The sequence below is a fragment of the Osmerus eperlanus genome, chromosome 11 (assembly GCF_963692335.1).
Source record: "Osmerus eperlanus chromosome 11, fOsmEpe2.1, whole genome shotgun sequence".
Taxonomy (NCBI): domain Eukaryota; kingdom Metazoa; phylum Chordata; class Actinopteri; order Osmeriformes; family Osmeridae; genus Osmerus; species Osmerus eperlanus.
This window is the reverse complement of record NC_085028.1, coordinates 9,325,301-9,350,486: the sequence shown is the minus strand read 5'-3', so window position 1 is coordinate 9,350,486 and position 25,186 is coordinate 9,325,301. Positions and strand designations below refer to the sequence as shown.

Below are 25,186 nucleotides of genomic sequence, written 5' to 3'. Positions count from 1 at the left end.
AATTTAGCTGACGCTTTTTTCCCCAAAGTGACCTACTGAGGAAGCTTTTAATCTGCAACTGAAAAATGCTTGCATATTCAAATGGTAAAAAAGGACATTTGTCTCACACGTTTTTATTTTGAAAATATTGGAAGAACTAAACCGGAAATGAGATTCCTTATTGAGGCTGGCTTTTCATCCTAGCGTGGTGACGTTCGACAACAAAGATGGCAGGAGGAAGCAGCAACTACTGGGAAGGTGAGGTGGCACACTCGTGTAAACATGGCATAATCGCTGGTATTGGATATCCTTTTATCAGTTATTTATCGTTTATTAGGTCGCCAGAGTTTTCTGTTCAACTACTGTCATTTTCCAGAACGACGGGGCCCGTGTCGTAGGGGAATTCGGCTACTTAGCTAGTAGACCTAGCTTCTAGATAGCTAGGAATCGAACCATACATGTCGCCGATATATTATCGGTCGAGTCATTTCAGTTTGGTTTCCTAGATTAAAAGCTAGCAACTGCTCACCTCACAATTGTAAATGGCTAAACAATGAACAAATTGAAGCCGATCGTGATAGGTTTAACTTAAGTTTTTGCCCTTTGGCTTGAACAAGGGTTCCTCAAAATGTTTGATGCCCGTTATTCAGTTAGCACTAGCCTCTTAGGAAACCTACCCACCTGATAAATTCTGTGCATTACTTCTGAATCTTCCAATTTAACAAGCCTCCCCCGTTGACATATGACAACTCTCTGACATCACGATTTAGCTCCCCACCCCCCAAACCACTGTCAGTTGCGTGCAGTAGCCTAAGCTGGTTTGGTAATTTATATTTGTCAATTTTACATCACAGATCTGCGAAAGCAGGCTAGGCAGCTGGAGAATGAGCTTGACATGAAGCTGGTCTCCTTCAGCAAGCTGTGCACCAGCTACAGTACTTCCAGAGATGGTCGTAGAGGAGACAGGTATGTTCATGGCTCAGTTTTATTATATTTGTGACCTAGCGCCTTCAAATAACAAAATGACTCAGTGGGGTCACATATTTGGAAAGTTGAAATTAAAGAAAAACGTACTGATAGTGATTCTGTCCTAAATGTAAAAGCATAAAATATCCAGAGAAATACCTCCTTTCATATTTTTCTTCTCACTGATTTGCTTACATTTCTTACTACTTTTCTGTTCTTTTGTCAATCTCTGTCCCTTTCTGACCTTCAGCAGCTCAGACACAACACCTCTCCTAAACAACTCAACACAAGACAGGATGTTTGACACCATGTCTGTGGAAATGGAACAGCTGTTGGCTAAGGTAACATTTTCCAGTCACTCAAATAACAATACAAGGATATCATTAGTGACTGTTTTAGAGGGATGCAGACACATATAGCCAGGTGTTGGAATGTGAGGACTTAATTTGTGTGTTTGTGTAGATCTTACCTATTTATCTCTGTTTGGCAGCTTACAGGGGTAAATGACAAGATGGCGGAGTACACCAGCACACCAGGAGTGTCCTCCTTGAATGCTGCTCTCATGCACACCCTCCAGAGACACAGAGATATCCTGCAGGTGTACCCCCACCCCCCTCCCTCCCACGTGCACACACCTACACCATGAACTTAAGATCACACACATCTCCTGCTGGTGACAATAGTCCTGAAATTGTCACCTAGCAACATTATTCTGACCTTAATGCTGGTTGAAAACCTTTTACCAAGTTCCATGTTATGGAATATCTTTTTTTGTCGCAGGACTACACTCATGAATTCCACAAAACTAAAGCCAATTTCCTGGCTATCCGGGAGAGGGAAGACTTGCTGGGGTCTGTCCGAAAAGACATTGAGTGAGTATCTATCCATCTCTCAATCTCCAAATATGCCATTGGAAAATTGAACCTTGAGCCTTTATTGATGTTTTCCTTCAACACAAACTAGTTTTATAACCCTGTTCCTGCAATGCGAAAGCATGAGCCTCAACATATTGGCTCAATAGTGAATGAAGGCAATGTTAATAAGGGTAGGGTCCCAGACCAATACTCTTGTCTCCCTTATAATGGCTTATTGATCTTCAGACTTAAAAAAAAAATCAGAGGACCATTGCAGCTTCTGTCATTGACCCACCCCTAGTCATGTCTGCAGATGGCGTGCCTCGTGTGTGTGTGTGTGGGGGGGGGGGGGGGGGGGGGTACATATGTGCTCTGCCACCCTATATCATGGAGCCTTCCCATGAACCTTTTGCCATGGTGGATTTAATCGAAAGTTTTTTTCTTAGGGTTGTAGGAAATGATGTGGTTGAAATGTGTGAGGCAAGGATTTTTTATGGCAGCCAGGAGGGTTGTTTGTGTGTGTCATGCTGGCTGAACTCCAATACCACTTTCACACCGATTTCAAACGTAAATCTGTGATTTTAAAGATTGAGGCAAGTTAGTCAACCTACATGTGGATAGCTGTTAAGGGGTTTTTAAGCAGTCATGCGGTGTAAACAAGCAGCCTAAAAAGAAGCGTTTAGTGAGTTCAGGGACCCATTTGCATTCAGATGTTTTATGAAAGTCATTTATGAATTCCCCTCTTCTCTTGTCCGCATTTGTGCATTTTGTTTTCCTTTTCACCTATCTCTCCATCTCAGGATGCTTGTGACTAGCATTGTAATGTAATTATGCTACTGATAGCGTTCTAAGCTATTCAAGCTATTCATTCAGAGGAACAGTTTTTTGGGGGGGAACCCATGCAGAACAGACAGTACTAAGTCATAAGAAATGCCTCTGGGTTTCTGGGCTGTGATCACCATGCTGTCATGGTTGAACACTGGTTAGACATTTTGTGCTGTGGTATCCAACTATTACATACACAAACATACTGAAAGACTATTTACATTTTAATCATTTTGCAGACGGTTTTATCCAAATGTTGCTCTTCCAGCAACATGCCAGGGAAGTAAAGGGTTTGGGGTACACAAGCACCACGCAAAAATACATTTTTAGCATACTACCTGTAGTAGTAGTAGTAGTAGTAGTAAAACGTTTATTTTATTTTTACTCAAATAGAAAATATTGTAACTTGCCTGTTTAATTATCAAGTATTAATGAGATAATATTGACAGTTGGATTCAATCAAGATTGATCCCTATTAACAAATGTATTTTAAAGCTATGTGGTGTTAGCAGCATTTTTACCAATTAGCCATGCTGCCCCCTAACCTCCTGAAACCTTCCCCAATAATCAACAATGCTAGACAATGCATTGTTGATCCAATGCATATCAATGACTTGGTGATGTTGTTTGGCTAATGCTGACTAATGAGCTTGTTGTGAGGTAACAGAAGGGCTTGTCACAGTTGAGTAAATTACAACACGCTACTTGTGTATAGCATTGAAAACAAAGGCTGACTATCTCTTCTGTCCAGAGCAGTGGTGGAGAAGGAGGACATCAATAATGTGCTTATGGGCTTACTGGAACAGCTTAGCTAATATCACTGCTAGGTGTTCCCTCCCCCAGCCAAAACATACAAATAAAAAACATTCATTGGGATATTTATATTTTGTACCATATTTATTTACTTAACACATACCATTACACTTCAAACAGAATCAAATGGATTTGACACTACCGGTATATTGCCCACTCCTCAATCTCAGAATGTGGATTAAAAATATATATTTATTTACTGCATGCTGTAGTTATGCAAGCCTGAGGGTTTCAAATGGTGCATCGGTGACAAAGGTACACCCACCCACAGGGTCTGTTCAACTTTAGGACACTAGGGGGCAGTATGACCCTCTGTTCTCCTCCAGGCTGCACAGGGATCTGTCACCCTATCACTGAAAGTTTACCTTAGTCTTGCCACCACACATGCACACAGGTCTTTATTAGTGTTGTATATCACTCGAAGCACCATTCGAACCCATCAATGTATCAATAATAAATTGCCCCCCACACACCTACAAACGCCAGACACGCAACTCGTACATCCCTCACCTCCTTTTAGTTACATTTTGTCCTTTCCATCTGTGTTCAGTCTGCTTCAGAGCCCTGCACAGATCCCTGAGCGGAGCACTGAGGAGAGATGCTACCGCCCGTCCCCAATGGGACTTCTAAATGTCAGCAGCACAAACGACAGCCACTGATTTGCAGCCCTATCCTCTTAAAAAGGCTTGCTGGAATGATTAAACTGGTTGTCACTTTGCCAGCGACACTTGAGCTTCAGAGACAGACTGGCCAACCTTAATGCCCAAGGCAACCAGCTGTCAATGCAGTGTGTGTTGTATGGGATGGGTAATGACCGTTTATGTGATAGTGTTTGGTGATGGATGGGTGGTAGGATAGTTACGTGTGTGTGTGTGTGTATGTATACACATTTTACCACACCAACTTTTTGCTTAAAACAAGATTGCAGATTAGAGCAAGTGTGCAGGCTGCTTTAAAAGTCAGTATTGACCTCATGAAGAAATAGCCTGAAACAGCTTGAACTGCACCATTATCTACATAAGCCTGCACAAAGCCATCAATATTTGGCTGAAATCGAAGCATTGTCACTAATACATGGAACACAATACAGGAAATTGCACGGCAAGTGCTGGTGAGGAATTGATTAAACATTACAGACACCATTCTGCATTTTGTAGCCATTTTGGACACATTAGAACAATTAAGTACCTGGGTTTATGCTTGTGATTATTATTGAATCCTTCTGAGACAAGTGGAGGCAGAAGGAAAGGTAGTCTACTCCTCCTCGTCCACCACCACCTTCCTCTCTCCATGCCTTCTTTTACAGCATCCCCCATTTTGTGAGGGAATGATAGAAGGATTGTGGAATGGAGTGATGGAAAGAGAAGGACTTGGGTCTATGGACAAGCAGTGAAGGTAGATCATTGGAGAAAGACTGTCATAGTGTAATGTGTCAGTGTGAGAACCAGTGCTGTGCAGCTCTGGCAATGAGCTGATGTCATCAGAAGAAGGCCTCAGTTCCCTTCAGCCAGGTTTACACCCCTGTAGCTTTGGTCTACGTGTGCCAGTCCTTTCACTCGGCAGACCTCCATTTGACCTTCCATTTAAATGTCTGAAAGTATAAGGGATGGCTCGACACTTTCCAGTTTCAAAATGGGTGTGGCTTATTTAAATAGACTAACCTCTCTCTCTCTCTCTCTCTCTCTCTCTCTCTCTCTCTCTCTCTCTCTCTCTCTCTCTCTCTCTCTCTCTCTCTCTCACAGGACATACAAGAGTGGTTCAGGAGTAAACAACAGAAGAACCGAGCTGTTTCTGAAGGAGCACGAACACCTGAGAAAGTAAGATCCACGTGTGTGTACACACACACACTGATGTAGGACCTTTCTCTGCAGTTTTGGTCTTGATATAAACACAAGAAGAGATTCCCTAGGATTTGATAACACGCTCAACATGTCCACTTGTCGGTTGGAAGCTATCAGTAGAGATCCTTTGTGGAAAGCAGAATGTTTCACGTCTCGCTCATTTTTCCAGTACTGTTGCCTTTCTCCCCGCAAAGCTGCTGCCACTTCCCAGTAATCAGGCTGAAATTCAGCATCTAAAAAATCCTGGGATAACTCATCTTGATGGGGCCAGTCGACCATTTTGAATAACTCTAAAATCATTGCCTCTGTGTTTGCTTGCTAAGCACTGGCAGCTAGAGTAACAGATGGGGCAGCAGTTCTCTCCCTCTTACACTCAGTTAATAAAACAAATGGTGGCATAATTGTGGTTACGCTGCAACATCTGAAGTTTTTGTGACAAAAGCCTGATAAGAGTGAATTTATGACTTGTTTCTTTTATGTGGGGTGGTTGGGTTGAATCTGATTTGAGGTCAAGGGGTATGCTTAAGAAGTCTCCTGTCATCTAAATCCAATTAACACTAATTCATAAATCTTCCGATTTTCTTGGTATTCATTAGGCTACCAATTAAAATAGCGACATCATAAATCCTAAAGGTCAATGTCTCTATCAAGTACTGTTTAACCATGCATTTTTCTTCCCTCACACACTGCTGTATGTTTTGCACGATTGCTATAGTCTTAATGTAGTATATTTAGGTTCAGGACTTCAGCCATTTAGATTGTAGATAAAGCACCACTAAGCTGTTTGTAGTTTTATGTTTGTAGTTTTAGAGTTTATCTTGGTGTTCCTGGAACGTCTGGCATGTTAAGATGTTGAAGATCTGTTCTTTGTGGGTTCTCTGTGTGTGTGTGTGTGTGAGAGGAGAGATGTCGCCACAATCACACACACATGCATGTACACACACACCCCAACCATAAACACTGCAATACACCGGGATCACATTTATCATGGCTACTGTCTCTTGGAGAATCTCACAAATTAGGCGTAACCGAGGTCTATAAAGCACTATGATTGGTCTGTTCTGTGCCGTGAACCATTTGTGTCCTGGCTGCCTTCTCTCTGAGGAACTGGCCTCAATTACCCAAGATAACTAGGAACACCCAAGCCCCCATTCACTTGATGTAACAAAAGGAACTGGCAGACCTTCATCTGACACAAACAAAATCAATGTGTGAAAAAAAATGGATTACCACAAAATATATATTTTTAGTTTTTATGAGAGTATCAAAAGGGATATGAAATAGGATATAAAGCCTTCCGTCTTTGAACTAAACAATGCGATTGCATTCATGAAGTATTAGCTTACTAAAAGCTTGATCAATATAGCCTACAGTATAACCCCAATGGTATGCCTCTGTGACTTAATTCTATAAGTTGTCTTGGTTTTTGTAAAAGACCAACAATGTAGATACAGCTTTTTGCAAATGATTCTTCCAACTTCAGTTGTTGTAGTGTCTTGATTCAATATTGTTCCAGCAGTTGCTACAGTTTTGTGGCATTTGTCAAGACGCCGTCTGCTGCCTCTCGCTGTGTGAGAACAGAAGCCAGTCTCCAGCTCCTGCCAGCCAGCTGATAACAGATCCTTTTTCTTATGGTTGAGGACAAAACCCCACCGTCCAATTAGCCCTAGAGATGAGAATGCGCTGTGTGTGTTTGTGTCTGCTGTGTGTTACTGTGTGTATGTGCCACATCCCACAACCATCCCACGTTCAAGGGCTCTTGGCTCATGCTACAATAATAGGCTCTTCAGGGATGGGTGTGACTTAGTAGGGAGGGTGGAATAGAGTTTTAGTTATATTCACACTGGTTCCTCCACCAGTTCAGAGTCATGTGTTACCCTTTTTCTTTAACCTTTATAATCACAAAGTCCATACATATCCTAGTAGAGGGGGGGTGGTATACTGTTTACATCATTAGTGTTGCCAACTCAGAAAGAGACCAGAAGGGGAATCCTAACAAAGCAGGGCATCTGAGTAAAATAAGTGTATCACTGCCTCGTATTTAGTCAGGTGCTGATGTAGTGTCTAGAGTGGATGGTTTCTCTATCAAAGGAGGAGAGTGGCCCTGAAGAGACCTAGCAGTGCAGAAAATGCAAATCACCTGACAAACAAATTGCCAACTAGCACACAGTACTTGTATCTTTCGCTATGTTTGCGTGCGATGGAAAGTAGAGGGATACTGTTTACGAGAGGACGACTCAGCTAAGCTCTGCCCTTTACACTCCCATCACTTTTATTTTTCTTTATTCCTATTTCTTACTCAGACTTGCATGACCTTTGTCACTGTCAAAATTGCATCCTGGATAAACACTGCCAATCTCACTTTCTTAGTCTGTGTATGCCTCTGAAATCTTGTCCTTATTGTCAAGCAAGAGAAGAACATTTCATGTTAGCCTGATATGATTACTTCAAACCACAGATGATATTAGAGGCTTCCCTAGCCAATGACATAGACAGTGGAGATGAGTGCTTTGGCGGGTGAGATTATGTTACCCATGATTTGTTCTATTGGAAAGTGAGAGAGCAGGAAAAAGGGTGTTACAGACCGCAGTAATGGCATTAAGAGGTTTCCACAATCAAAGAACTGAAGGATACTTCCTCTTTCTCTACTTAATGGATCATAAACATTGTTAGTGTTTTGTGACCTATTCTGAGCACTGTGTATGTTTTGTGTGTATGAGAGGGATTATTTGGATAAGTGTAGTTAAAACATGTCAGAAAAGGAGGTTATACAGGATATAGACACATACAACCTGCCCCCACTCTCTCTCATACATGCACACTCAAGGAACCCCAGCACCTAAAAACCCTGAACTAGCAGTTCTTAGCACTAAAGAGCACAGCATCCTTATAGTTTATTCCTGTGTCTATTCATTTTATAACTCCCACTTTGAATTCAGTTTTTGAGTTCATACAGGTGTCTTTTGAATATTGGATACCCATTATCCAATGAATAAATGAATTGGAATCTGTGACTACTCCAAAGCACAGTATCTTTGTAAAAGGTGTGAGACTTCTTCAGTCATGTTTTTGTGAATGGTGACTATTAATTTTGTGACCAAGACTTCACAGTATCTGTTGGTTGCTCTTTAAGCTGGATGCAGCTGCTGGTTTCTGTTTGTTGCGTACAATGTCTTCTTAATCCATATGAAGACGCCCGTTTTTTGTTTTCATTTTTGATGCCTATAATCACATCTCCTAAATTTTAGAGAATACCCAACAATTGCCACAAGGCTGAAACAAACCAGTTCAGTTACACCTGAGGTATGCAACAGTTTATTGTATTGACTTGAAATTTAAGTTTGGTAAATTGTGTTCTGATTTTGCAAAAGGAATCCCAGTACAAAAAGTATTGACCACTGACCTAGGGGTAGAGGTCTGGAGATAGTTCAGATGGTTGTTTTGGAAGGACAAGGGAATCTTCTGTGTCTGCCTTTGACATGTATTGTCCTCCCTCCTCCTCATGTTCTCTGTGAGGTGGAGAACACGTGTATTGGTATTCTCCACAGAGCCCAGCTGTCTGATCAAGTATTACTGTGGCCTTGATCAGGGCTGCCTTTTTCTGTCAACACACACACAGACACACACACACAGCTTTGTTATCTTCTGACACAACCCCTCCTCCCTTTCTTCTCTTTCTCTCTTAGACTCTTTACTCAGAGGCAGAGGCTTTTGGTGTCTTGTTTTCCGCTGCTCTTTTCTGTCTGCCTTAACTGTAGTGCAGTGGAATTGTTTCGGTCCATTTCGGTTTCCACAGTAGATTCTTTACCCTGTCCCTGCGTTGGTTTGTGGCCAATGGGTGGCAATGTTGCCACACTGGTAAGCTCTTGGAAGATATCCACGGTGAGAATGTGAAAAGTGATTCTTTCTCTCTTCTCCAACTCCCTCTCTTGCTCATAGATACTTTAGTAAATGACTGTCTGCAGTGTGTATCGACTGCAGGGCTACACAGACATATGGCTTAGATGTCCCTGTAGACTACGAGCATGCACTCTCTACACCCCCCCCCCTCTCTTTCTCTTCCCTCCCTTCTCCCTCTTTCTCTATTTTTCCTTCTTTGCAGTTTCCTCTCCCTCACTCTTGCACCATTTTTCTTTGTCGCTCTCTCATTTCTCTCTGCATGTTTCCATGTCCCTCCACCATCCCATGGTCCCTCCCTTTCCATCCTTTTCATATCCCCCTCCCTCATTTCCATTTTTTTTTTTTTGTTCCTCCACCTAACATAATTATATTATCTGCAGTGATCTCTCTATCCCTTTCTTTCTTTCTTTGTCATTTTCTCCCATTGGCTCTGTTCCCTTTCCCCCCTGTTCTCCCTCTCAGACCACCACATCCATGGCTGGACACTTTCCCTGCACACCATGCTAGCTCTTGATATATGCTAATGTAATCTCTATGAGTGAAGAGAGCCCAGGGGAACCAGATGTATGAAAGAAGCGGTGGAGCTACTCCTCCTCTGCCCCATAACAGGAACTAGTGAGCAGGGTGCGACAGCCAGGCACCGCTCCACTGTGGTGATGTATAGTCTGGCGCTGCTAGATTTGCAGCATTGGTATTCTAACGTCCACATTTCTTGACCTCCCAAAATCCTCAAATTGAAAGTTGTGAAGGTGAATGACGTCTTTTGGGTTGCGTAGGTTCTTTGAGTAATAGACAAGGTATTGCTGGGGACATCCAGCCGTGAGGCCGCTGAGTGGAAACGTGGGGCTCAGTGGTGTTGCATCTCTAGTGTTGCTCTGCGCCAGTCCTCAACACTGCTCTGGTTCTCCAAGACTCTGTCGCTGTCTTTCTCACTGTCACTTGCTCTGTCTCTCTCACTTATTTGGTATCAACAAATGCTTACTGTTTTCCTCTTCCCCTAAGTTGTTCCAGATAGTCTTATTTAGTGTCTGAGTGTTGGTGTGGTTTTGTGCATGCACAAAATGAAAACTAGACTGGGCTGAATCCCTTTCAGAAAAGACCTAACAATCTCTTTCTTCTCATCTTTTGCACCCCCTCTCTCTAGCCTGATCGCATCACTCTTTTTCTTATGCAGTTCCCTTCTTTCTCAGTTCTGACACCCCCCCCCCCCCCCCCCTTGTGTCCCTCCCTCGTTTCCCTCCTGTAGTTCTTGTCACTTCTTAGTAGCTTGTACATAAATCTCTCGCACGCGCCAAGACTCTGACCAATCAAAAGCAAAGCAGCGTTTGATCGTCACCTCTCCTCACTGAGCAGAGCTGGGGATTGGAGGCAGGTATTGGGTTGAGCATGTGTGTCTGTGTGGGGTTTTCTTATCTAAATGTGATATTTGCATGGGACAGGAGGAAGACTGATCAAGATCTAGTACATTCATCGTCAGACCAAACCCAGTCCCTTAACCTTAACCCTTGTGCTGCCTTCGGGTCACATGACCCAAAGGTTCATAACAAACCATCGTTGTGTTTGCCCAATTTTACTCAATACAAAAACAAAATAATTGTCTTTCAACCTTTGCAATGTGGGGGGTCTGAGACAGCCCAACGGTTAAAAGAAAATGCTTCACTTTGTTTTTGTATGCGGTAAATTTTGTCACAATACGACGGTGGGTCACAATGACTGATGGGTCAGAATGACCCGAAGATAACACAAGGGTTAAGCTCTCTGAGGTGATGCCTCCAGGAAGCTACCGTATAACTAGATTCAATGTCCTCCCTAAAGATGAAAAAGTCTCGTTCTTGATGTAAAAATCCGTTCATTTTTTCACGAGTTAGACTGAACTGGTTCAGTCGTAAAGATACAAGATAAAGAAAGCCCTGGCAGCAGAGATGCGTGGATTGCTTTGACGATGAGCCTGCACTGCAAAGGTTATGACTGTTTGTCACTGGAGCAGCAAGGAAGTGTGATTATGTCCAGCTGGGTCTGCATACGGGTGACTCATTTGTGTCTGTGTGTTTTCTGTGTCCGAATGTGTGCGCTTGAGCTTGCACCCGAGTATAAATCACAAGACGAGGGAATTAGCTTTGTGCTAATGACCAGTTTTTAATGACTGCAGCAGGACACCACTGGGAGGGAAACGCGCTCACTGGACACGCACATTTTGGAAACGCATAAAATGAGACCATTCACACGTTAGCACAAATATATACGCTGTACACACAAACAAGCACACATCCTCCACCTTCTCTGTACGACTGAGGCCTCATAGCCGAAGAAAAGTGCGCAACAAATAAATCCTTTCCCCGCCGTCTCATCTGTGCGTATAAAAAACCAATGAATCAGGCTACACCGCAGCCCTCAGCATTCTCCCCCCCCCGTCCCCCGTCCTCTGCAACCAATGATTTACAGGCCAAGTGCCATCGGCAGACGGATGTGAAGGTTCACTTCCCCCCCCCCCCCCTTCTCCCCCAACCTTGCCTTCGTTAGCCCTACTGGGCCCCCCACTAACAGCTGTATAAGATGGCTGTTGAGTTACCTGTTAGTTTTTTTTTACTTAGGTAATAGCTGGTATTTTCTAGTATATTTCACCATGTCTCGAGACACAGCAGGTGTTCTGTCTGTTCATCAGCCAGCTGTGATGCCCACTCATGCTACTACAGGTAATTGGCTTCATAGGATCCACCTAGAACAATTTGATTATCTTCTGTTTTTGTTTCTAAATATGTTAGGTTAAACAGTGTTTCATTTTCCAACTCATTTTAAATAACTTTCTAAATCTTTGACTTGCCACCCTCTTTGGCAACGAGGTAATTGAAACACTACTTTTCACCTCATTTGGTGTTTGTTTGACTGCTTCATCTGTAAAATGGAATCACTCACTTAGCTACTGGGCATTGCTGCTAGGTGTTTCCCTTCTGGCATACAGAGCTACCTAAGCTTCAGGAATGGGTTCACCAGGTATTGCGTGCACTCATTCATCAAAAATACAGAAACATCTCTATTAAAATGAACACCTTTTCAAAAGTTAAACTGAGTACAGGTAGTACATTTCTTCAAAGCCGCTTAACCATTCTTCATCATTAACATCAGGACATGGAATAAAAACAAGACAATATTACTAGATGTCCCCACTTCATACGTATAGACCTGCTTTAGAAGTGAAAATGAGTTCAGGGACCCCAAACGGGAAAGACAAGTGTGCCCGAATGGATTTTTTACCGTGTGAATTTACCGTAACCATTATAACTGACTGGGATCAACTACAGTACGTTAACCATCAAACAGAATACAGAAGACCATGAAAGCCAATTACCAGGACAACTAAACACTCACATAGACCTGGTGTCTTTAGGGACCATGGACCATTCCCGATTACTCCCCCTCCTTGTCCAATAGGCTGACTGAATCAACCCTCCCATGTCCCAGTGAAATTGGATTAGAACCTTTCGATTGGCTCATTTATTTGGAAAGGGCAGCTGAAACAGCTGCCCAATGAAGCTGAATTAAACTGTAATCAACTTTGACTTCCCTCCCTTGTCATTTTTGTGATGTTTTGTCCAAATCAGGCAGCATTTTTATGGGAGTAGTTCATTACTTTGCCCACACAATGGTTCAGTAAGCACATCCTAATTAGGGTTTGGTTACAATTACACACCAAAAATATGGTTATCAATATTATTATACATTTTTCTTTGATTATCTTCTATTGATAGCCAACCTACTATTGATAGCCTACCTACGCTATCTGTTGTGATTATTAAGCCCCCCTGTAATTCAGAAGTGATGACCTCGATCTTTCTCCCCACCTTGGAGAAGAGCCCAACTTCTGTTGGATAAAGAACTGCCAGCACAGCTCTATACCTTGACACACACACGCACACACACACAAACTTACAACGACACTGTCTCCTTGAATCGTGGCGCTCCCCCTCAGCATAATAGATGTGGGGCCCGTGCAGGGGTCAGCTTATGAGACACAAGGAGACCTTGCCCGTCGTAGATCTGTCTCCATGAGTAAGCCAGGTGGCACACGATGGCAGAGCCCATGTCCCCTGCTGCCCCAGGGAGGACATCCATCACTGAGGTTGGGAGGAGGGTTGTGGAGAGGGGGGCACTGGTGAACAAGGTCTCTGTAGACACAGCAGTGCTGATTGCAACAACAACATAACAAGGCAAGACCTCAACCCTGAGTCATTAGGAAAAGTAATTATTTTTGAAGTGTGATATGCAATGTTCCAATTGGCCCAACTCAAGATTTTCTATGATATGCTCGTTCTTTCTGTATTTTTGTCAAATTGCCTTTTGGCTATTCCGTGATGTCCTGTTTTACAAGAACAAAGAAAATAATGACTCCTGCCTTGTTTGTTTATCTTTCTGCTCCTTTCTACTGAAACGTTATTAGCATCGATCCTAATTGGGGAATAAACTGCTGAGAGCATTGTATTTGACAAGCAACCTGAGTCTCACAGGAGAAGGTTGTGTGTTTGTGGGAGTGAGTGAGGGGGACAGCCACTCTGTAGGACAGTGTGTGTGTGATGAGTCAGTGTGTGTGTGTGAATGATGCTGTGTGTGTGTGAGAGAATGAGGCTGTGTGTGTATGTGTGTGTGTGTGAGAATGATGCTGTGTGTGTGTGTGTGAGAGAATGAGGCTGTGTGTGTATGTGTGTGAGAGAATGAGGCTGTGTGAGAATGAGGCTGTGTGTGTGTGTGTGTGTGAGAATGAGGCTGTGTGTATGTGAGAATGAGGCTGTGTGTGTGTTGTTTTATGAGTCACTCTGGGTCAGACAGTTAACCGACCACACCCTCTGGGTTGTCAGCATCAAGCGACTCACCTGGGATCTGTCTCGCTCCATCTTTGAGTCCACACAAGTGATTTAGCCCTACTGCAGAAAACCCTCATCTCCGACATGGCTATCTCCTCTCCATTTTATCAACATCCCAATAACACGCCTCCCAGCCATTACTGCCACCTCACTGGCCTGTCAAAAATCACTACAGCGTAAATACATTGCTCCACTAAATGCTCCCTTCAATACCTGTGAGTTGACTGTATTCGCACGACTCCTTATGTAGTTCCTCAGTCCAACAGCATATATAACAGCAAAATCTGCAGTGTGACTAGTTCTGATTTATCAAAGTAATTGCTCTTTAAATATGACGAGCATTCATAGTGTATGTTAGCATTAGCATTGTCATATTGTCTTGGTTCCTTCCCAAGTCTAAGAAAGATGGCATCGAAGAGCCATTCAGACTTCAGGCAGAGATTGCCCATCTGCAGTTACAGCTAGCCCACCCACATTCCAGACTATTAGCTCTGCTATAATTGGGTTGTGTTAAAACTACTGCATACAGGAAGTGAGGAATCTGCCAGCTGCTTTATTGTGATACAGTGCTGTCTTTATGTGCAGACGATGTCTGTATTAAACTGTTTGTTGACCTAACATTCTGGTATTTTCTTTTCGCTCTCTCTCACCACCTGTTGGCATTTTAAGTTACTAGTTTTTCTTACAGAAAGCAAGTTACAAACCTGACTGATGATTCATTCATACAGTCTGCGCTAACTTGGCGTCCATCTTGGAAATTATCTTCTGGTCTTGAGCAGAAGCTGCAGCGTTAACCATTATGGTAATATGCTGCTGCTGGCTCTATATGACCTAGACTATTACAGAGGAGGTTCAGAGAAGCCCTTTCTGGCAGTTGCAGGTGTGAGCATGTAAATAGCTGTTTGATGTTCATGTATGATACTGCACACAAACATTCCTTTAGAATTGAATTGATGTCATGAGAGTACTTCCAGCCCTTCAGTCACAGTGTGCAGCTAACGCATGGCAAGCTAGTTCTTTTTTTCCGGTCATGTTGGCTTGTGAAAGGTATGTGACATATAGTGTAAAAGTTGATACTTTGCCCTGTCATAAAATGGCAGCTGGATACCAATGCGTCTCGTAATGGAGGACTGACAGTGTTGAGGTAGAGAGAAAGAGCCTTGTCAGCAAAGATGAGGGGACATTCATAATGGTTAGCCGCACAGTGCTAATCTCACTGGCATAATATGTCTTCATCAACTGTTTGTGCTTCAGTCTGACTGAATGAAGGAACGCCCACCCCTGCCAAGATGCAATATGGAGTGAAACATGATATAAACAGCAAGCTTTTGATTTAGTGAGGGAGTTTCTTGGATAATGTGACCAGCTTTGAGGTTACTGCAGCTATTTCGGAGGTAAAGGATGATGGGTAGCCTATTTGTTGGCTCCATATTGGCCTTTGTGGCTGGCAGGTGCGAATGATGGTTACATTTTCTTTCATACCTTTTGAAAGGTTTTCTGTAAGACTTTGCATAAAACGTTTTATGTAAATCCTTTAGGGTAGTACACAGGGCTCTCAAGTGTCACGCATTGAGCGTGACAGTCACTCATTTCGGTCTTTTGTCACGCACTCACACCACACATTGTATTTCTCACTCAGAAAAACTATTTATAATATATTTAATATGCCGCAGCGCCCAACCGAAACTTCTCTGACCGTGCCGCTCTCACTATGGAACTGGCAGGAATCTAGCGCGTCTCCCCTGGAGTTCTTAATCGAGCCTGCCACTTATCAGCCAATCAAAAAAAGAAAGGGGCTACACAATAGCCAATCAGAAAATAGCACTATTGTATCTGGGTAATATTTAACGCAATAACCAATGAAAAAAAAGCATATCCTGGAAAGTTTCGTTCACCCATAGAGCAAACCACCTGAGCTCGAGCATCACTTTGAGCACAGAGTATCAGGATCTCCTCCTGTTTTAATGTTACAACTAATTCACAACTTGTTTGACACAAACAATGACAACTTGACTGCTGTTAGACAATGTTTCCCAGATGATGCTCCGAACAAGTAGTCTAGGCCTTATGGACTAGGTCATATTTTCGTTATCACACGGTGACTGACATATTGTCACATTATAAACATCTCTCTCCAAATAGGCTTAATAATTGTATTAGCACTAAATAAATGTAAGTTTATTGCATAGTCGATGTTATAGGTCACTTTTAAAATCATATAATTATATCCTGGCCATGGATGCATTAATCATTGCTGTCTTTCAAAGATGTAAGTTAAAAAGCAATTAATTTTTATGAGAGAATATAGAGATAGAGAATATATAGAGAATGTCACTCTTGCCCATCTTCAAAACTTGAGAGCCCTGATAACATCTTTACCTGTACTCAACACACATGTGCTTCGCAAGGGAGACAGACTGCAAGTAGCAGAGACGAGATCAAAATTAGTTCAATGCTCTACAAACGCACACCTCTTTAATTTATAAGATTTATATTTTGCGTACATTAACTATGTTTAAGATATGAGCATTAGATGCGTCTTCTTGGTATTGTCCCACTTTCTGCACCTCGGAGAGATTGGAAATGGTCCATCAGACGCATGTAAGAGTAACATTTCTACCTTCCTGTCTGACCAGCATTAGCATGCAGAGTGGACACTACCTGCACTCCCCTTAGGGTTAGCTGAGAGCAGCTCTTGGCAGCAGAACATCTTGCACTCTTTTCAATCTTCTGTCAGATTCCATGAGAGAGTTGACATATTGATTGACAGGCCAGACACGCCTACATTACTCATTTTGTCGGTGGCACCAGCTCCAGTGGACTCATCTGACTGTTTCACATTTCAAAGGGTTCAGGTACCAAAATTTTTGATTATAGACGTCAAAGTGAAAAGGTTATTTCAGGAACATGGCTAGGGTGACATTTCCAACCCAATGGGAATTGTGTTGTTCTTTTATAGAGAAGCTCGGTTTTCAAAACCTGTGTTCATGGCAGTATTTCATATTATGTAGCGGTAGCTGGGTATCTTATTCTCTTTTTAGACTTGCAAGTTCTTTCACGCTGACTAATTCAAGACATGACTTGTAATGTATGTTTAATAGGTTCATTTGCTTGAGTGAGTGCCGTGTCATACAATTGTCATAGGAGTTAGGCCTGCATAATGGATGTCTTAAGTAGTCATGTCCGAGTTGCTTGTCACAGTTGATGAATAAAACCTAATCTCCATCCATGTTGCATGTTTTAACTTTTGTTATACAGTGGTGACTGAAGAAATCATTCAATATGAACGAAACAGACATTCCCCAACTATTTAGCAGAATTCTGCTATGTTGTCTTATTTTCTATGAACCAGGCATTAGACTGTCTACATTTAAGGCCTTCTCTCTTCACCACAAGTGAAATACAGATGCAACATAACTTGATGTGATTCAATCAACCCAGTCCTTCCTAAATAAGAAATGAGTGTCAATAGTCAATTCATGTTACCCATGGTTAACAATTAGTTTCTCTTCACTTGGGTACTGCTGCAAAGGATTTCTGGAACCAGATGTAGGGAGAAAAAAAGGGAGGAGGGGGGTGTAGTCCTAGTCCAGTGTTTCCCCTAGGTTTACAGGGGAGGGGGGACCATGTAGAGACAGAAATGACATGCTGTCGTTTAAATAAAATAAATAACATAAGACCATTTAGTTTGTTTAATAAAAGAGCAAGCTATAGACCTGTTTTATAGGAAAGGTAACCTTAAATGACTTATTTTGTGATCTGGCGCTATAAAAATAAATAAAAAACTTGCCCTTCCAGGGGGGGCGGGGGGTGCCGTTGGGTGGGCGGGGCACCCCCCTAATATAATGGTAGGGGAAGCGCTGTAGTCCAAAATATATTGGGTAGCCTGCTTCAGATTGTGGACAGCTCTGAATTTATCACTACCTCTCCAGAAATGTGTGGAGGAGCTGAAGTTACTTAACTGCTCCCAGTTTGACCACAATACCTCTCCTCAGTTACAGTCTCTCTCTCTCTTTGTGTCCTCCCTCTCTTTTCTGCAGTTCCGACCGACTGATGGACGACACAATAAGGTAAGCACAGATATACACCCGCACTCATGTACAGAATACACACAGCTTACACTGAACATCCGTTTATGTATGCTCCCCAATGGACCCGTCTGTCTGCTTTGGACCTGTCTGTCTGCATTGCTGAATGAACCATCTCCGTCAGACATCCCCTGATACTGCATATTGCAAATGGCATCATCCCCACCCGCTCCCAGAGGAAGGAAGACCTCACATAAGTCGAGTGGTTTTCCACATTGCCAGTACATCCCCTTCTTTGACACCACTCAATTGGAAGATTAGCCCAGAGATTGGTCTAAAAGCTGATCCTATCTTTTTTAATGGTGCAATCTGACGAGACTCTCCTTTCAATGTCCCCTGATGACGAGCTTTAGCTGAAGCTCATTTCCTGTAGCTAATTGCGAGTTTGTTTTGTTCCTTCAAACTCTTCTTGAAACTGTAATGACTTCAAGCAGGGCTCTCCGTGTCAGTGGGACACTTCTTCTAAACTACAACTACGGAAACAGATGGGAGCTTTCAGAAGTTGAGCTCAGTTGTGGCGGTGCTTCCCCCTGTGCGTGCTTTCTTGAGGATCTGCATCTCTCCTCTTCTTCACCTGACAACAAGCAAGCCCCTCGTCCCTCCGCTCCCCGTCCCTCCCCAGCTGTCGCCCGCAGCGCTCCGTCTCGGGCGTTGTTCCCAACCGCTGAATGTGCTGCCCCCGACTGCCCGCCCGCCCGCCTGCCTCCCCCAGCGGTGTGCCGTCACCTCGTCTGCACCCCTCTCTCCTCGCCGCCTTCTCTCCATCCTAGCCTGCCTCTGTTCTCTCCGCTCCCACCGGCTGGTTCAGTCTGGCGGCCACACGGATGACCCTCCTCCCTGCCTGCCTCCTTCCCTCACCCCCCCCCCTTCTTCCGCTCCCGATCCCTCCATTCCTGTGTTGCAGGGATGTCACATTGCAGGAAGCCCGTGGGACCAGCTGGCGCCAGGATCTTAATTAAGTGGACTTGTGATCCGTGCAATCCCTCCCTTATTCCCTCTCCCTCCGTCCCTCACCCTTCTCTCCACGAGAATGTCACTCTCTCTCCGCCTCTTTGTAGTCAAGCAGAAAGTGAGAGGATGACACAGGCCTTTTGTAATTACTGGGTTTCTCTAGCCTCAACACACTTAACAAGAAAGCCAAATGAGAACCCAGTTTTCCTGCTTGCTGTGCTGGTGTGTTCCGTCTGGCCATAGGAGTGGAATATAACCCAGTGAAACCAAGTCAAATTAGGATTTGGCTTTTAATTTGGGTAAATAAAAAAGACAAAAGAAGGATGATGAACAAAGCCAGTTAATTAAAATCTTTTTTTTTTTTACTCTATAAAAAAGGCATTTGAGTATGCAGCAGATGCGTCTGAAGCCCCAAACAGGTTCTCTGACAGGGTAACAATGAGGCTACAGCATCAGCTGGACAGCAGCCAGTGTGAGGAAGCTTGTACCTAACACACCGGCTGCTCCGATTACCATTAGCACTGAGCTGAATTCTGGCCTCGCCTGCTTCCACAGTCAGCAGGGTTGAAAATTGGTAAGACAGCCAAAACATGTTTCTCTCTGACCTTGGAGAACATGATACATAAGCGAAACCCCTGGATGGTTGTACGTCATGGCCGTCCCATCTGCTGTGGGGAGATGGCGAAGTTAATAAGGCTGATTGCAGAATACATAAACCAAAACACACAGGGCTAGCACTCACGAAACACACAGGGCTAGCACTCACGAAACACACAGGGCTAGCACTCACGAAACACACAGGGCTAGCACTCACGAAACACACAGGGCTAGCACTCACAAAACACACAGGGCTAGCATTCACAAAACACACAGGGCTAGCACTCACAAAACACACAAGTTAAACTTTCTCTGAATCACCCATGAGCTTACAAAACTCTCTAACCCCTACAAACACAAGCAAAACACACACACATGGCAAGGGAGTTCAGCACTATCGAATACAGTTCAGTTAGAGGGTCTTGTTGTTTGTGAGTGAGGCACTCTGGAGAATGAGCCCTGAGGGGACCTCCTTCCTAGGGAACCTGCGAGACCAGAGCACACTGGTGCAGAACCCTAAGCGCCACAGGGCAATTATCCATATGTTTTCGTCTACCATATTAATTTGAGAGAAATTACTTTTCCTATGTAGATTTTTTTACTTGCTCACTTTTCTAGGCAATGAATGTATGTACTTATTTTTTATGTAAAAAATTGTATAATACTAATATTCAGTAAAGTTTTTTTCTTGCTGTCTGTGGGTGTGAGCCCTGATTGCATCATGTGTCCCGAGAGTGTAATCACACTATTCATTGGGGAAGTGTCATTTCTACCTGGAATTGAGCTAAAATCTCAGGCCACAATGTTCTGATCTTATGGTCTGACTAATGGGAACACCACCTTCACCCCCATCAACACGCAGGGGAGTCTGCTGTGTTATACTATTTTCAATTGAAAGTTTGCAACACCACCTAATTCGAGGGAGAAAAAATAAGTACTTTTTGAGATCAGTGCCAATTTCTCTGCAGCAGATGCACTCATTTTGGCAAGAGGCGCCTGGTTTCAGGCTATAGTTTACATTACTCTGCCTAAAGCTGCTGACATCCCAAGTTTTGGATCAGGCTACGGTATCACAGCAACTCAATATCCTCTCTCGTTCGGCAAGCGGCCACTCTGGAGAACATCGGAGTGCAACAGTAGCTGTCTGCAGAGCTGTCAAGCTGCATCCACAGGGGCTGAAACTTACTTGCTCAGACTTTTTTTTTTTTTTAAGGGTTTTTACCTTGGGAGAAAATACGGAAATTAGACTACTTTGTTTAAAGATGCATTAGGCAGAGTGAAGTACATGTCGTCATCGTGTAAAAAGCCCCTCTTCCTTTTCAATAATGAGAGAACTGCTGTCTGGAGGAATTAACCTCTGTGGATTTGTTGCCACAGAGGAATTTTTGCTGGGAGAGGCGCGGTGACAATGGGAGAGTAGGCCTTATTTGTCAGTGTAGTGAATGTGTGGGTACGAGAGAGCATGACTGTGGGTAGTGTTTTGCTAAGGTCTCCTTTGTCTCAGTCTGACTCATCCATCCGTTTTACATGAATGGGAAATCGCCTTCCCCACCCTAAAAGGTATTTTCTCCCTGTCACGGTCGCAGCTGTTAACCCATTAAGACGGACAAAAAGTGTTTTGCAGCCTGCTGATGTAACGGTGCACTTCACCGTTTTCTCTCTGTCTTTTTCTCTCCCTAGTATTGCCATGGCGACCAAGGAAAACATGACTTCTCAGAGAGGCTTGCTGAAGTCTATACAGAGCAGGGTCAACACCCTGGCTAGTATCCTTTCAACATGAATGAAACATCTTGAACATTTTTACAGAAAATTACCATGCATTCAGACTGTTAGATAGTCCAACTGGGAATTTGCACAGATGAAATGTTTATGCGCCTGATAACCTGTGTAAAAAAAAATACTGTATACTAGCCTGTACAGTTGGCTGTAAATTGTAAATGCATAGTATATGTATTTACATTTACATTGTCATTTAGCAGACGCTCTTATCCAGAGTGACTTACAGTAAGTACAGGGACATTCCCCCCGAGGCAAGTAGGGTGAAGTGCCTTGCCCAAGGACACAACGTCATTTTGCACGGCCGGGGAATCGAACCAGCAACCTTCTGATTGCTATCCCGATTCCCTAACCGCTCAGCCAGCTGACTCCACATTTACACACCACTGGTTTCAATAATTTTGTCGATTGTTTATAGAGTCAATTTACCTGTTTTGAGGGATCCAGAATTGAGTTGGCGTAATTTTCAAATGCAACTTTATTATGGATCCCCGAGATCAGTTTTATCTCTTTCAATTCTATGTCGTTAAAAACGACATAGGGCACACAAGTCAGCCTCTAAGAGCTGGTAAAAAATTGAATTGGTAGAAAAATGAGGCAATTCTGGTCTGTTCGACTGAATGATGGGCATAAATGGTCCCATTTTTCATTCCAGGGGGTTGTTTTTATGAGAAATAAATTGCAGCCAAGTTGTGTTATAGCCTGAGATGTTATCAAATAAGCAGGACCCTTTATCCAGTGTGTGACAAGTAGTAAAGCTTTATCATATCGCTCTCTTTTATTTATGAAGTTTATATAAAAAAAAGTATTCTGTTTAGTCCACATAGTTTCTGTATGCTTCCTTAGTCTCTCCCCCTCAAGATCGCTTTCCAACAATCAACAATCTCATCCAGCGAATCAACTTGCGGAAGAGACGGGACTCCCTCATCCTGGGCGGAGTCATCGGGGTCTGCACCATCCTCCTACTCCTTTACGCTTTCCACTGAGGGACGAGCCTGACCCACAGAGGGACAAGCCTGACCCACAGAGGGACGAGCCTGACCCACAGAGGGACGAGCCTGACCCACAGAGGGACGAGCCTGACCCACAGAGGGACGAGCTTGGCCCACTGAAGGCTGAACACAAAGGAGGATCAGCTGAGGCTCCGCATCCATAGCATCAGAAACTCTGCAAGACCAGGTTTTCTTATTGGAGGACCCTCTTGGCGCCCACATGGCCCAATCATATAACAGGATTAACCGTGGCCAACATGGACTACCAAGATACCTATTTAGTGCAGAACAGGGGGAGGGGTGGTGGATGGATGGGAGACAAGAATGGCACTTTTACTGTTATGTTAAGTTTTCCCATCACAGCGATAACATCCTGGTCAGATATGGATAAGGGAACAGAGACCAAATGTACTAATAGTACTAGATTTTAAAAGTTATATAACACTCGCTTTGGCAAAGAATCAGGCTGAAGACGGCTCAAAGAGACTATTTTCACCGAATGTCATTTATTTCTGGGCTTGAAGGATTTTTAGTTGGATGGTTTTTATGTGGTGGGAGGTGAGTTATCATGGGCGGCTGTAAAATGTGCATTAATAAATTATTCATATACAGTATGTATGTAAAACAAATTGTGTGGAATTTGACACATTTAAAAACATTTTATTTTTCAAAATATAAAATTTCCACTCAATGTGATATCCTAATTGTGTTTGTCAAAATCAATAACACATTTTTAAGGGGAAAGAGGTGTCATATTTATAGTTCTGCATGGATGACTAGTTACCATACCACTGTACTGTAAAATCATGACCTAGAACTGTTCCATAATGGCATTCCTCAAATATTTTAGATAATGATATTGGATGAATATTTTGATATTGGAATGCCTTGTCTTAATACATTCTATTGAATCAAAATATATCAACATATCAGAATTCTACCCTGCATACACAATGTGTGCAATTGCCAAGTATTCTGGCTCCATTTTGTAATTGTAATCAAAATGTTGCATGTTAACCAATTGTATCAGTTTGGACTTTGGGGTTATCAGATTGACTTGGTCAGAATGTTCTAGAACATCTAACCACTGAGACTCTTTCTGGTCCTAACCTGCCTGCAGCACACTTGAGTGTAGTGAAGTGTAAGGAGAAGAAGGGAAACTCGGAGCACTTAATGAATATGTAAATTGAAGAACACATCCTTGAGATGAGCAATTTGAGAAGTTGAACACGGAATTGGCCAACTGTTTAGCTAAACGCCGTAGTCTGGTGTTTTAGAACTGAGTCCCAGGGCTACAAAGAACTGGGAGAACTCTGAGAACACTGTGTTTTGTCTGAGTGGTCGCTCAACTGGCATGCGATTTAAGATCTGATGATTTGATCTTTTAGTTATTCAAACTAGTTTGTCCACAAAGATCTGAAATCCAGAAACTAAAAAGAGTCTCTTTAAAATATCACTGTTCAGGTCAGTATGCTCAGCTTTGGCCCCTGTTGTATGAGATGTGCAGTCTGGCTGGATGGATGGGAAGGCTGGATGTAGTGACACCGCAGAGTCTCTTAGGGTCCCTGTTGTGTGAAAACCTCTGGATAATCAGAATCAGAATTGGTGTTTATTCGCCATGAAAGTTTGCACAAACAAGGAATTTACTTTGGCAGGAGAGCCTACCTAGGCAGCCATTTTCGGCGCCTAGGAGGAGAGAAAAAGACAACCCCCAGACAATGCTCCTGGAGGAGTACAGTGTGGGAACAGGCAAAAACCTCAGCACATAAGCCCAACAACATTTACAAAAACACGTGACTTGCAACGGGGTGGGGGGTGGGGTAGACAAGCAGCATCCGGACCTGCAGCCATGGTAGGCGCTGGACACAGACCCGCCAGCCACCCTGGGGAAACAAGCAGGCGAAGGCGTTGGATGGGGGTGGGGGGGTGGTGATATCTGTAGTAGGTGAAAGTTAATGTGTGAGTAGGTCTGGGTTGGCGCCCTCGACCTAGGCCACAATCAGTCCGATTCTCCCTATTCAGATTGTGTTGGCAAGGAGACATCCTTGGTCATGACCCAGGCAGAGACCAAACCACAGATGTCGGTGGGGGCCGTGAAGGGAAGAGCAAGATAGTCTCGCTTCAGCGCTCTCCAGGGGAGTTGTTTTCCAGCAACGGCCTTGGCCAAGGCCTGTGCTGGTTACGGGGCCGAAAGTGGATAAGATTGGGGTAGTTGTTTTGACGAGTAGCCGCGACTCAATTTTCACGTCCACCCTTCAGGAAGGTCTCCATCTCCTCCATCTTCCTTTGCAGAGCTGCAAACTTATCCCTGTTGATAAGGTGTGTGTGAGAGAAGAAATTGACTGCAGGGATAGATGTCTCTGTGAGAAGGAGCCTGTGTGTGAATGCATTGGGAGTGAGAGATGATGACACAGCAGGAAACCCTTCAGGACTACACAGGAAGCTGTCATCAGTCTCTTTGCATAGAACCGTGCAGGTCACGTTGTCTGCTTTGATACAGAATAATGACATGTTGACCTGTGTAGCCAAATGACTAAGTACAAACAAGGCCACTCTGTTTTTATCAGCCACTGTTAAATTACTTAACTGTCTTGGTTTAAGTTTTGGGTTGAAAACAGAACATCTAAAGTGCACATATTACACAGTAGGCACAACTATGGAGGTGATGTAGTCCAGAGCTCCTGAATATTTCAGACCTTTTTGTCTGGAGGTAGGACCACCCATGTGGAACTAACTCTTTTTTTCTGT

General features: G+C 43.4%; 1 protein-coding gene across 5 annotated transcripts; it reads left to right on the top strand.

Moving 5' to 3' along the window:
* The first annotated feature begins 97 nt into the window (after positions 1-97).
* On the top strand, positions 98-23,134 carry gosr1 (golgi SNAP receptor complex member 1). Of its 5 annotated transcripts, none has more exons than XR_009931618.1 (10): positions 99-237; positions 834-945; positions 1,196-1,286; positions 1,436-1,543; positions 1,726-1,817; positions 5,180-5,254; positions 18,075-18,104; positions 21,351-21,433; positions 22,308-22,483; positions 22,568-23,134. XR_009931618.1 is itself a non-coding variant. In XM_062473127.1 (9 exons), exons 1-9 carry the CDS (start codon positions 207-209, stop codon positions 22,430-22,432), a joined length of 744 nt encoding a protein of 247 aa, XP_062329111.1. In that variant the 5' UTR covers positions 98-206; the 3' UTR covers positions 22,433-23,134. The 5 variants fall into 5 exon arrangements, 2 of the variants coding, with proteins under 2 accessions (XP_062329111.1, XP_062329110.1); XR_009931616.1 differs by having other exon boundaries at positions 22,308-22,504; XR_009931617.1 differs by having other exon boundaries at positions 22,308-22,525.
* The last annotated feature ends 2,052 nt before the right edge of the window (positions 23,135-25,186 follow it).

Coding starts and splice junctions, on each gene's coding strand:
- gosr1 (XM_062473126.1), top strand. CDS start 207: ATGGCAGGAGGAAGCAGCAACTACTGGGAAG. Junction 1,287..1,435: donor TGGAACAGCTGTTGGCTAAG/GTAACATTTTCC, acceptor TCTGTTTGGCAG/CTTACAGGGGTAAATGACAA. Junction 1,544..1,725: donor GACACAGAGATATCCTGCAG/GTGTACCCCCAC, acceptor TTTTTGTCGCAG/GACTACACTCATGAATTCCA.